The sequence below is a fragment of the Athene noctua genome, chromosome 29 (genome assembly GCF_965140245.1).
Source record: "Athene noctua chromosome 29, bAthNoc1.hap1.1, whole genome shotgun sequence".
Lineage (NCBI taxonomy): Eukaryota > Metazoa > Chordata > Aves > Strigiformes > Strigidae > Athene > Athene noctua.
The window spans coordinates 1944932-1958072 of record NC_134065.1 but is presented as its reverse complement, the minus strand read 5'-3'; the positions used below and the strand labels follow the sequence as shown (position 1 = coordinate 1958072).

General features: G+C 65.6%; 1 protein-coding gene across 4 annotated transcripts; it reads left to right on the top strand.

The window, feature by feature from the left end:
• Positions 1-195: 195 nt before the first annotated feature.
• On the top strand, positions 196-12690 carry SEMA4A (semaphorin 4A). Of its 4 annotated transcripts, none has more exons than XM_074929348.1 (15): positions 196-244; positions 6804-6944; positions 8799-8959; positions 9101-9163; positions 9249-9347; positions 9762-9870; positions 9993-10109; positions 10235-10365; positions 10453-10622; positions 10702-10852; positions 10992-11181; positions 11268-11383; positions 11467-11633; positions 11718-11830; positions 11917-12690. In XM_074929348.1, exons 2-15 carry the CDS (start codon positions 6806-6808, stop codon positions 12549-12551), a joined length of 2361 nt encoding a protein of 786 aa, XP_074785449.1. In that variant the 5' UTR covers positions 196-244; positions 6804-6805; the 3' UTR covers positions 12552-12690. The 4 variants fall into 4 exon arrangements, with proteins under 4 accessions (XP_074785449.1, XP_074785447.1, XP_074785448.1 ...); XM_074929346.1 differs by lacking the exon at positions 196-244 and adding an exon at positions 3689-3768; XM_074929347.1 differs by lacking the exon at positions 196-244 and adding an exon at positions 5189-5274.
• The last annotated feature ends 451 nt before the right edge of the window (positions 12691-13141 follow it).

The following is a 13141-nucleotide window of genomic DNA, read 5'->3' as shown; positions in this document are numbered from 1 at the left end:
AGCCCCTGAGTGCAGGTTTGCTCCTAGAACAGGGATGGCCCCGGCACTCCACCAAGGGGACCCCCCTTGTCCCCCCCGCGCCGGGCCCCGGGGCCGTGCCAGGCACTGGAGCGAGGCAGGAGGAGATGCCGGGGAGAAGGAGGGAGCCGCAAAGCCAGCGGGTAATCGGCTTTACCGGGCACAACGCTGGGGAGCCGCGATGTGAGGGAGCGCGGGCGGGCGGCCGGGGCACAGGTACAGCCAGGTAGGTGCCCGGGGTGCCCATTCTGGGAGGGTGTGTGTCCCCCCCCCGCAGTGCTTCGATGCTTGAGTCCCCCCAGCCGTATGGGGTGCCCTCGCCCTGGCCATGGGTGCAAGCAGGGCTGAGCCTTACGAGGGCAGCGGGTGCCGAGGGGTCTCCGGGGCATCGCTTCCACCTTCCAGCTTTGGGCTGGTTTGTGGGCACCCAGCGAGGTACCCAACGCCACCTCCCAGGAGGAGACGTCCCAGTGGGGGTGCTCACGAGGTGGCAGGGGACACACCAGCTCCAGTGTCACCCCCTCCCTGTACCCCATTTGCCCCCCCCATCTCTCTGCCAGCTCGGGGATGCCCCCCACAGCTGGGGATGCCAAGGAGCTGCAGCACCACGGCCCCCCCCTGCGCCGCGTCCGGCCCCGAGGGGGGGAACCCAGCCGCACCCCGAGCCTTGCCCCGCCGGGCCCCAAAATTCACGAGGTTGTGCCCAACATAGCGGGTTATGGTATGGCGGGGGGAAGCCAGGCGCGCTGCTGGGGCCTCGCGCTCCCGCCCAGCCCTGCTGCGGGGAGAAACGGGGTCAGGAGGCAAAGGGAAATGTCACGGGTTGTCCCCACGCCCCGCCACGGCGCCGGGCACGGCCGCGCTGTGTCACACCGGGAAGGGCTGAGCTGGCGGCGTGGCTCCGAGTCCCTTTGCCACCTTCGGTGCCCCCAAAGCTCACCCGACCTGTGGGATGCCTGCACGGCCCCGTGGGGACCTTGCACAGCACAAAGGGGGCTTGTATGGCCCACAGGGACCTTGCACACCCCTATGGGGACCTTGCACACCCCCATGGGGAGTGTATATGGCTCATAGGGACCTCGCACACCCCTATAGGGACCTTGCACACCCCTATAGGGACCTTGCACACCCCTATGGGGACCTTGTACAGCCCATAGGCAGCTTGTATGGCCCATGGGGACCTCGCACAGCCCATGGGGACCTCGCACACCCCTATAGGGACCTTGCACAGCCCACAGGGAGCTTGTATGGCCCACAGGGACCTTGCACACCCCTATGGGGACCTTGCACAGTCCATGGGGAGTGTATATGGCTCATGGGGACCTCGCACACCCCTATAGGGACCTTGCGCACCCCTATAGGGACCTTGCACACTCCCATGGGGACGTTGCACAGCCCATGGGGAGCGTGTATGGCCCACAGGGACCTCGCCCAGCCCCTGGGGCCCGAGCGCCTTCGGCAGAACCCCAGCCCTGCTCCAGCTGAAGCACCGAGTCAGGGCCGGGCTTCTCCAGCTCCTTCTGCAGCGCCACCGGGCTGAGCCCAGCTCCGGGCTCCCCCAGGAGGCAAACGGGAGCCCAGAGCAGGTGGCCATGACCCCACCTCGCTCACTTGTGCACTGAGCGTCGGGGTCTCTGCGGAGGCACCCTGGGCCACGTGGCTGGGTGGGAGCACCGGGGTTTGGGCACGGCAAACAAACCCGGGGGGACACACGTAGGGGAGCATTGGGGTTTTTTTGGGGAAAAAAATCTAAGACAAGGGAGTTTCGGAACACTCTGGGTAGAGCCAGGACTGACCCTGATGTCTGGCAGCCACCGAGGTGTATGAGGCCGGGACATGGCTGAGCGGGTGCTGGGGGCCCTGCGAGCCCCACACTGGCCCCCTCCAGGCCCCTGCGTGCCCAGGGGGATTAAGGTCAGGCTGCCCCGTTAATCCCAAGGGTGGTTTAAGATATGAGCTTGTGCTCGCTGCCATCCCCCCCCCCAAGGTTGCACCCCAAGGTGCTGCACATCGCGGGACACCCGCAGGGCACCATCTGGGGGACCAGGCAGGGGCGGGGGGCTACAGCTCAACCCTTGGGGTGGGAGGGGGCCGGTGCCGCTCTGCCTCCCTGCCACAGGCCTCAGCTAAGCCTCGGCACAGTCACAAGCTCCTTACGACTCCCCGGCAAAGGCTCCCAACATCCTGAGCCCCTTGGGAACCGGGGCAGCAGAAAGCGGGGAGCAGCTGAGGGGGGGGACTTCTCCCCAGTTCTGGGCACCCGTGAGGTGGAAAGGGGCCCCTGGATGCTTTTGGGGGTGCAGGTTCTGGCAGCTTGTGCTGGCACCTTCCCGGGGTGCAGGGTTGTGCAATTGCAGGCTGGGGACTAAGTGACTTGCCTGAGGCCGTGCAGGGAAGGCAGTTGCAGAGGGAGGAATCAGCGATGGTGGAGGATCCTGTTTCGGGGCTCAGGGCGCCCCACTCCCACGCGGCCGGGAAGGGGAAGGAGGGCAGTTTCCAAAGGAGAAGTGGGATCTGCTGGCGACAGTTGGGCCAGACTGCCCTGCAAGGGAAGTTTGGGGAGGGGAAGTGCTGTTAACCAAAACTGGGGGCTGCGGCTGCCGTGGCAGTGGGGGGATACGTGTGGCTTGGGACCAGACCCTGGCTGCACCCCGAACCCCCGCCTGGGACCCCCCAAAGCCGGGTAGTGCAGGGAGCCAGAGCCAGCACCGCTCATCTGGGATGGGTGAGCAGCGAGGGGGGGCTGAGATGGGGATGAAGAGGTGGGGGGAAGGGGTGCAGTGTGGCTATGGGGGTGCAGGGATGGGGCTGCAGGGGTGGGGGTGCAGGGATGAGGTGTGGATATGGGGGTGCAGAGATGGAGGTGAAATGATGGGGGTGCAGGCATGTGGTGTGGATATGGGGGTGCAGGGGTGGGGGTGCAGGGATGAGGTGTGGATAGGGGGGGGTGCAGAGATGGGGGTGCATGAACGCAGTGCAGATTCGGGGATGCCAAGATGGGGGTGCAGAGGTGGGGGTGCAAGGGTGTGGTGAGGATGTTGGGGTGCAGAGATGAGGATGAAGGGATGTGGTGAGGATATGGGGGTGCAGGGATGAGGGCGCAGGGATGTGGGTTCAGGGACTCAGTGTGGCTATTCGGGTGCAGGGATGGGGATGCAGGGATGGGGGTGCAGGGACGCAGTGTGACTATTAGGGTGCAGGGATGGTGCAGGGATGGGGGTGCAGGGGTGGGGGTGCAGAGGTGGAGGTTCAGGGACGCAGTGTGGCTATTGGGGTGCAGGGATGGGGGTGCAGGGACATGGTGCAAAGAGAGGGGGGGCAAAGCTGGGGTGAAGGGACACGCTGTAGTTCGGGGGGCACAGGGACGTGTCAGGAGAGGAGGTGGCCGGGACAGTGGGTGCGCCGGTGTGTGCGTGTGGGTGCTGAGGGGTGTCTGTGCACATCGGCGGGGACGGGGGGGGGTGTCTGTGCACACTCACGCGTGTGTGCGGGTCCGTGCGTGCCCGTGGCCGCGTTCCCGCCGCTGTGCGCCCCCCCGTGCCCGTGCACGAGCGCAGGGGCCGCGGGTCCGTCTGTCCGTGTGTGGCTGCGGGGGGCGAGGAGGGAGGGGAGGGGGCTGGGGGGGGGAGGCCAGCCGGAGCCGGCCGAGGTAAGCCGTAGCCATGGCGACGGGAGCAGGATCCGGTGGCCCCGCAGGGATGCTGGTCCCGCCAGGCCTCCCCGGCCGCCCGGGCGCGGGTGCTGCCACAGGTCGGTACCACCGCACCGGCACCGGGAGCGGGAGCGGGCACCGGGCGGGGGCCGGGCTGGGGCTGCCCCCTCGGGGGCGAGAGGCAGGGCCGGGGCTGGGGGCAGTCGCCATAGCGGGGACGGGCTTTGGGGACCCCCAGACAGCTCTGACGCTGCCAGGCAGTGACAAAGGGGCTGAGGTCCCAGCTGCATCCCCCCGCCCCCTCGCCCTTGCCCCCCTCCCATAGCCCCCTTCTTCCTCCCACAGCTCCTCTGCGCCCCCCCCATCTCCTCTACCCCCCAGTTCCCTCCTGCGCATCCTCCTGCCTCTTTCCTGCGCTACCCCCCATCTGTCACCACCCTTTGCATCCTGCCCTGTGCGTCCCCCACCTCGCAAATCCCTCCCCTATCTCCCCCCGCACCCCCAAGATGCTTCCCCTACCCCTACTGCATCCCCACACGCACCTCTTGCTTTCCATCTCCCCCACACCCCCTCCCACCCCGGCTCTGGGGGGGGGCGAAGGAGCCTCCCCAAGCCTGAGCCAGGCTGCCCCAGCCCCTGAGTCCCGCCCGGGTGTCGGAAGCATCCCTGCACTCCCCATGCCGTGGGGATGCTCCTGGAGGGGGGGGGCAACATGGGCAGGGGTTTGGGGTCAAGCAGCAGAGAAGGGCCACACTCCCCCCTGCTGCGGGGGGGACCCCAGTTCCCAGCTACTGTGGAAACTGAGGCCTGAGGAATGTCTTGGTGGCCAGCTCAGCGCTGATGTGGCCACCAGCTTCGCGTCTGCCCTGCACCATCGTGTCTCCCCTCGCTGAGCACCGTCCCGGGGGGGGGTTAAATTGCTCTTTGCAGGGAGGGTGTGTGTTTAGCGGCAGCGTAATATTCCCTGGCTTGGAGGGAACCTGGAGGCTGGGTGGGACAGGGGACCAAGTCCCACGGAGCCACAGCAAGGGTGAACCTGACAGCACCAGGGGAAACAAAACCACCCCAAATTTGAGAGGCCCTTGGTGACACTCGCTTCCAAATGCTATGCAAGGGGGGTGCAATGCCCCCCACCCCAAGCATGTTCCAACACCACTGTGGCCAGGGGACCGCAGAGAGGAGGAGGAGGGACAGAGCTTTCACGGAGCTTCGGCTGCCTGTGCTGCTGGAGCAGCCTTGAGGCTGCTCTTGCTTCACACCCTGACTCATGTGGAGGGAACGCTCTGGGGGCTTCTCCCAGCCCTGTCACGGTCCCCTTGAGCCTTCAGCCTCACCGAGGAGCCTCCACTCCCTTTCCCATCCCTCCTCCCCCTCCGCTGGCCCCGGTGGCTCTGGCCCAGGGCAGAACAATGCGGTCGGTCCAAGCCTCCGTGCAGCCCCGTTTCTCAGCCAACCCTTCGCCAAGTGGGAAATCCGGGGCAGAGTAACCTACTTTCTGTGCTTACAAGGAGCTTTCTGTCCCTGCCAGGCAAGGTGGCAGGGACAGCTCTGCCCTCTCGGGGCTTGGTGTCCCAGCGGGTGGATGGTGGCACTGGGGGAGGCAGGTAAGGAGGCCCTGACAGGGCAAGAAGATCCTCAGCCTTGTCTGGAGGGAGATATTGGGGTACCTCAGACGTGGCTATGGTGTTGGGGGGACCCCCAGGGCTTTGGCTTTGTTGGGTTTGTCACCCACAGCCATCCCAGAGCAGCCTGGGGTGGAGGATGGAGCCTGGTTGCTGGGACAGCCACGGGCTGGTTGTGGGGGTGATGCTCTGCCCCAGGGGGCTGTTTGTGGGGGTGATGCTCAGCTTCATGGGGCTGTTTGTGGGGGTGATGCTCGGCCCCAGGGGGCTGTTTGTGGGGGTGATGCTCAGCTTCATGGGGCTGTTTGTGGGGGTGATGCTCGGCCCCAGGGGGCTGTTTGTGGGGGTGATGCTCAGCCTCATGGGGCTGTTTGTGGGGGCAATGCTCGGCCCCAGGGGGCTGTTTGCGGGGGCAATGCTTGGCCGCATGAGGCTGTTTGTGGGGGCGATGTTCGGCCCCAGGGGTCTGTTTGTGGGGGCGATGCTCAGCCTCATGGGGCTGTTTGTGGGGAGCGCCGCTGAGACCCGCTGTCGATCCTCTCATTCAGCAGAAGAAATGACGTTGCTTTGCTCTCACCCCAAAGATTCCCCCAAAGCCAGGAAGGGAACCCAGGCATCCAGACACCCCATTTCCCCCCACGTCTGCCCCGGGGCACCCCAGTTGGAGGAGCAGAGCACCCCGGCTCCCATCCCAGCTCTCTCCGCCAGGCTTCGCTGCCTCCCACGGGGGTGCCACGCAGGCGAGGCGGGAGCAAGCACCCGCTGCCCCAACCTGCTGAGGCTCGTCCTCTTCCAGCAGGACTTTCTGGTTCCCGCAGTCCCCCGGCGGGGCCACGCTGGGCTGGGCTGGGCTGCAGCGAGCCCCGCCACGAGCTGGGCTGGGAGCCTGGCAGCGCGGCTGGACCTCGGCTGGGCATGGGCCCGTGGGGGGCTTCTGGCCACAGACCCCTGGGGCCAGGCGCCTGCCGGGTGCCGATACTCCAGGGGTGGAGGTGAGCCAGCTCCGTCCTCACCCGCCGGAGAGGTAATGCCACTCGCTGGGGACACGGTGGCCACCCGTGAGGGGTCCTGGGGACCACACGGTCCTCCAGACGTTGCTCTTTCCCTACTGCTTCTGGCAAGAGCTGCAAAAAGAGCTGCAAGAGGTGGGGGGGTTGTCCTGTCTCCCCTCCCCTAATTTTATGGACCCTCCAGCTACTGATGGAGCTGCATGGAGGAATCCTTGGTGGGGGGACGGGCACTGTGGGGCTTTACGGGGGCAAAGGCAGGAGCAGCTGGACACCCCTGTGCGGGGGGGGGAGTCCCGGTGCAGGGGGCTCAGCAGGGTGCGGGGACGTCTCTGCCTGTGCCGCGGTGACAGCGGGAAGCTCGCCCATACTCGAGCTTGGGGCCGCAGGATCTCCTTCCCCCCTCCCCGCCGCCACGCCGGGTACTGGCTTCCCCGCTTTCGTTTCCGCTCGGTGACACGTAGCCCTGGCAGTGTTTGCCCTAACCCTTGCCCTTCGCCCCAGGGATGGTGCTGGGACCTTCGAGGGGTGCAGCCCTGCCGCCCCCCGCCATGCCCACAGCTGCCCTCCGCCTGCTCTGCGGTGTGGTGATGCCGGCTGCCATGCTCTGCGCCGAGCCTCTGCCCCGCGTCGCCTTCCCCAGCGGTGAGTACGGCACCGAGAGACCCAAAGGGGGGGCACGGGGACAATCCGGGCTGGGGAGCGGGGACGACATCGGCTTCGGGAGAGCAGCAGTCCCCAGGGTTGAGCAGCCAGCGTCAGGAACCCACGGGCTGCTGCCATCCCAGCCTCCTCGCCTTGTTACCTCTCTGGTTACCCCTCTGGTTACCCCTCTGGTTACCCCTCTCATCACCCCTCTGGTTACCCCTCTGGTTACCCCTCTCATCACCCCTCTGCTTACCCCTCTCGTTACCCCTCTCGTTACCCCTCTGCTTACCTCTCTGCTTACCTCTCTGCTTACCCCTCTGGTTACCCCTCTGCTTACCCCTCTGGTTACCCCTCTCATCACCCCTCTGCTTACCCCTCTGCTTACCCCTCTCATCACCCCTCTGCTTACCCCTCTGCTTACCCCTCTCATTACACCTCTCTTTACCCCTCTGGTTACCCTCCCGTTAGCCCCGTGCAGGGCTGGCACTGTGGGAAGGCAGCTCCGGGGCTGGGGGGGGGTGCTGGTGGCAGCCGGGCGATGCCAAGGGCTACGGGGCCTCTGCGGGGACAGGTGTAATGAGCCTGGTTGGCACCCAAACACCTCTGGGAGTGGAAGCTGGGTGTGCCCCAGGGTGCCAGCTCTAGCAGAGTGGTTTTGCACCTGGGGATCTGCTCAGGACCACCCTGGATGGCAGAAAAAGCCGCCTCCTCGGGGCGACAGGGCACTGCATCCTGCCTGCGTGCCCAGCCAAACGGCAGGTGGTAGAGAAAGGGGTTTGGTGGTGCCGTGGGACGGCGGCGTTTGGGCAGGCAGGAGAGTCCTGTGCCCCATGACAGTGCTGTGTCCTCCCCAGGCCCACGCTGCCACTTCCCCTTCCCCATGCAGCCACTCCAGAATTGCAAAACCTTTATTTTTCCTTGTTTTGGTGACTGACACGGTCAAATGAGAAGCCTCTCCTCTCCCAGCTGTGCTCGAGGGCACTGGGGGGGCTTGTAACCCCCCTCAGGCACCTTGGGGTGATGCATCCCCCAAAGGGACCGTTGCCCTGTGGTTGTGGTCCCAGAGCATCACTGGCAGAGCTTGTGGCACAGGTCTGCTGGGGAGCGGCTGGGGGAACTGGGGGGGTTCAGTCTGGAGAAGAGGAGGCTGAGGGGAGACCTCCTGGCCCTCCGCAACTCCCTGCCAGGAGGGGGCAGAGAGGGGGGGTGAGTCTCTGGAGCCAAGGCCCCAGCGCCAGGCCCCGAGGGAATGGCCTCAAGCTGCCCAGGGCAGGGTCAGGCTGGCTCTGAGGAAGGATTTCTGTGCAGAAGGGGCTGTTGGGCGTTGGAATGGGCTGCCCAGGGCAGGGGGGAGTCCCCGGGATCCCTGGGGGGGTTGAAGAGTCGGGCTGAGCCAGCGCTGAGGGATCTGGGGGAGTTGGGAACGGTCAGGGGGAGGGTCGTGGTTGGGCTGGAGGAGCTTCAGGGGCTTTTCCAACCCGGATGAGTCTGGGGTTCTGTGAGAGGGAAAAACGCACTCTGCTTCTTACAGGACAGCAAAGCAGTGTCAGAGGACGAGGGGTGCACAGGCTTTGCAGCCTGGGGGTGTCCAGCTCTTGCAGCAGGACCCAGAGGGGATGGCAGTGGGTGGGGGGTGGGGGCCTGGAGGGGGAAGTGAAGATGACAACGTGTTGGGGAAGCAGCGCACCCCATTTCCTATGTGAGAGGTGGCACAAGCCACAGTGGCAGCTGCTGCTGCTGTATCCGCCTGGGGCTGATGGTGGTGAGATAGTGCTGGGGGGGGTGTGGGGAGGTGTGTGCGTGTGTGTGTGGTGTCCCTTGGCCCCCGTCACCCCCCTTTGTTCCTGCCAGGGGACCCCCGACGGACCCTGACGCATTTCAGCCAAGACAACGTGTCCCACTACGACATCTTCCTCCTGCACGAGAGCGAGGAGGAGCTGTACGTGGGGGCCCGTGACCGGGTGCTGGCCCTCACCGTCGGCACCCCGGGCACCATCCATGCCAAAGCCTCGGTGAGCAGCACCGTCACTTTTGAGGAGGCCGGGGGGGGGGGCGGGGGGGTGGCCCCCTCCACCCTGCCTCAGTTTCCCCACTGGGGCTGGGAGGTCATGGCCTGGCTCAGCACCTGGGGACCTTCTCCCTTCCCTCCACAGATTCTATGGGGACCCACGGCCGAGAAAACCTCTGAGTGTGCTTTTAAAAAGAAAAGCCAGGAGGTGAGACAGCACTACGGGGGGCTCGGGGGGGGGGGATGTCTTACAGAGCTGCTCAGCCCCCACCTCTGCTCTTTCCCCCCCCCAGACCGAGTGCTTCAACTTCATCCGGGTCCTCGTAGCCCTGAACCAGACCCACCTCTACGTCTGCGGGACCTACGCCTTCAGCCCCGCGTGCACCTACATTGTGAGTGTCTGTGTGTCCCCCCCCCGCCAAGGAAGGGGACGAGGGGGACTCTCCGGATGTGTTGTGGCACTGCCATGAGGAGCCACAAAATACTGGCCCAGTGGGATGGGGGATTGGAGTTAATTGCATCACGGGAAGTCCCCTGGGATGTGGGGTGCTGGGTGCCCCCCAGCACTGCGGCGCATCGCTGCGTTTCACGCACCGAAGGAGCCCGCGGCGCCAGGTCAGATGCAGGTGGGAAACCCCTGGTTTGGGGTCCCAGGTCCCTCAGGTGACCCCGGGCAGCCTGTTCTGCCTCAGTTTCCCCACTTGCTGAGCATGTGGGGAGCAGCCAGAGGGGAGTCCGCAGCCATTTCTTGCAGATTCGGGGTTTGGTTTAACTCCGTCGGCTGATTTTTCTCCCCTTTCCCCCAGCACCTGGAGAACTTCACCCTGATGACCAGCGGCAAAGGACAACCTTTCCTGGACGGGAAGGGCCAGTGCCCCTTTGACCCCCAGCACACCTACACGGCCCTGCTGGTGGGTGAGTATGAGGCCAGTGGCCCCCACGGGTGGGCACCCATCCCTGGGATGGAGTGGGGGGGTGACAGGGGGGCGGGGGGGAGTGCCCCTGCCGTGGCTCACCCCGACCCCGTCCTCAAGCAGACGGCGAGCTCTACGCCGGCACCATGAACAACTTCCAGGGCAACGAGCCCATCATCTCCCGCTCACTGGGCAGCCGGACCCTGCTCAAGACAGACGCCTTCCTCCGCTGGCTTTCGGGTGAGCAGGGAGGACCCTCCCGTGGCCCCCCCTCACTCTCCCCATGCTGAGGGGTCTCTGCAGCAGCTCCCCCCGCACCGCCTCGCTCCAGCTCCTCACCCCCCCACCCTGGCTGTACCCCACAGCCGACGCCGCCTTCGTGGCCTCCTTCAGCATCCCTGGAGATGACAAGGTCTACTTCTTCTTCGAGGAGACGGCCGACGAGTTTGATTTCTTCGAGCGGCTCCTGGTGCCGCGGGTGGCCCGTGTCTGCAAGGTGGGTGCAAAGACCATGACAGAGGATAACGATGGGGGTACCCAGCTCCTGTCACCCCAGGGCTGAGCATCCCCCCGGCTCCCGCAGAGCGATGTCGGGGGGGAGAAGGTGCTGCAGAAAAAGTGGACGACGTTCCTGAAGGCTCAGCTGCTCTGTTCGCAACCCGGCCACTTCCCCTTCAACGTCATCCATCACGCTTTCGCCCTGCCCCGCCAGGGTGGTGGTGCCGACTTCTACGCCGTCTTCACCTCGCAGTGGTGAGTCCCAGCACCCAGGGGTGCTGCGGGTACACCAGGGACCCACATCGTCCCCACACCCACCTTGCTGTCCCTGCAGGCAGGCGGGCAGGGCAGGCAGTGCGGCCGTCTGTGCCTACAGCCAGGAGGCTCTGGAAAAGGTCTTCGAGGGCAAGTACAAGGAGCTGAACAAGGAGAGCTCCCGCTGGACGGTCTATGGTGGCCCGGACATGAGTCCCCGACCCGGCAGCGTGAGTGCTGCCCACCCCCGGGGGACAAGACCCTCCTGGGATGTCTGTTCCAGTTTGCCCAGTGTGCTCGCACTGGGGTGAGATGGTGGTGGTGTGGCGAGCGTGCCTCAGTTTCCCCATGGCTCCTCTCTCCCTGCAGTGCTCCATGGGTCCCTCCTCTGACAAGGCCCTCACCTTCATGAAAGACCATTTCCTCATGGACGGGAAGGTGTCACCCACCCAGGGGCGGCCGCTGCTGGTGAAGACGGACGTCACGTACACGCGCATTGCGGTGGATGAGACTCAGGGCGTCTCGGGGGCCACCTACCGTGTCATGTTCCTGGCCACGGGTAGGTTTACGTGGGGGTACACACAGGGTACCTGGTTACCCCTCGGTCCCCTCAAAACACCAGTGATGTGCCCTGTGCCCCCACAGCGGAGGGTTTCCTGCACAAAGCGGTGGAGCTGCCTGGGGGTCCCCACATTGTGGAGAGCATCCAGCTCCTCGGGACACCGGAGCCGGTGAAGAACTTACTGCTGGCCCAGGAGAAGGTAGGGGGTGACCCAAGAGCCCACCCCAAGCGTGGCATGAAGGGGTGAGGGAGAGGTTCAGCCCTGCACCTCTCCCTCCCCAGGGCATCCTCTACGTGGGCTACTCCGGTGGCATCCTCCAAGTCCCGTTGGCCAACTGCAGCCTGCACCGGAGCTGCGCCGAGTGCGTGCTGGCGCGGGACCCCTACTGCGCTTGGCACAGCCTCGAGGGCTCCTGCCAGCCCCTCCGGGCTGCCCCCACCCAGGACACGTGAGCCCCAGGGGCAGCGGGATGAGGATGGGAAGGGGGATATCCAGAGGAGATGGGGTGCTGATGCCGCTCTCCCGACCGCAGGAGCACGTGGCTGCAGGACATCGAGATGGGGAGCCCGGCCACCGTGTGCCACCGTGGGAGGAGCGCGGCCATGCCCCGAGCTGGGGGGGCACAGGAGGATCCTGCCATAGAGAGTTGAGTATGGGGGTGCAGCGGGGTGGGGACACGGGGCACGTGGAGTGCACTGCATCACCCTGCTCTCCCCCTCCGCACCCCACAGGGCTCAGCCCCCCACTTAACGCCGTGGTCCGCCTGCCGTGCCCCCACCGCTCTGCCCTGGCCACCTACAGCTGGCAGAAGCCCGGGGGCCGGGGGGGCCGGGGGGACACGACGCTGCTGCCTGACCACACGCTGGTGGTCATCATGCAACGGGGGACAGCTGGCACCTACAAGTGCCAGGCCACCGAGAACGGCTACACCTGGACCGTGGCTCATTACCAGCTACAGGACCCCAGTGGGGCAGCCCCCCAGCCAGACGGGGTGGCTGAGGAGGGGTTGGCCTGGGGGTCCTCAGACCCTGGCTCCCCCCGGTCTTACTGGCCCCAGTTTGTCACCGTCACCGTGCTGCTGGCCGTGACGCTGGCCGCTGCCGCCTGCCTGGCCCTTCTCGCCTACCACGACCAGCTCAAAGCCAGGAGCAAGGTGCGGGGGTGCAGCACACCCCACAGCCCCCCGTCCCAGCGCAGGGAGAAGGTACCCCTCAATGGGGGAACCGCAGAGCCCTCAGCACCCGGAGTCCCCGCTGAGGAGGAGGAGGAGGAGGACGAAGGCTCCCGTGCTTGCTGCCTCCAGCTTGACGGGGATATAGATGCTGATAACAACAGGCTCCGCATCCCAGCGGGGGACGCGGTGTGACAGCACCACCGGGTCGAGGAGACCGTGGGGAAGGAGTGGGGTGTGGGGGTGATATGAATGTGAAGTTTTGTTTTGTTTTGTTTTGTTTTTAATTTAATACGCGTGTTTTAACATAAGGTAACATTTTGGGGTAGCGGCGAGGGGCAGCGGGGTGGGATGGGCCCCTGGGAGCAGTGGGGGAGGCAGCAAGGGGGTGGGATGTGACAAGGAAGTTGGACGTGGGGAAAGAGGGGACGAGGGAAGGACATGGGGACAGGGAAAGGACGTGGGCACAGAGGAGGGACATGGCCATGGGGCAAAGATATGGGGCTGAGGGCAGGATGTAGCCATGGGGCAAGGCTGTGGGGTGGGGACGGGTGGAGTTGGTGGATGCTGACACTGGTGCCACCCCAGGAAATACCCCTGGGATCCATAAAAGCTCCAAAATGGGGAAAGCCAGTCCCACGGGCACCCACCAGACCTCCCCACCCTGCTCCCCACCGCCCTGGGTGCTGGACGGGGGGGACACTGGTCACCCTGACCCACAGACAGCCATGGTGGTGGCCCCACCAACCCCTTCTCACCAGCTGGCCCCTGCTGCTTTTTTGATG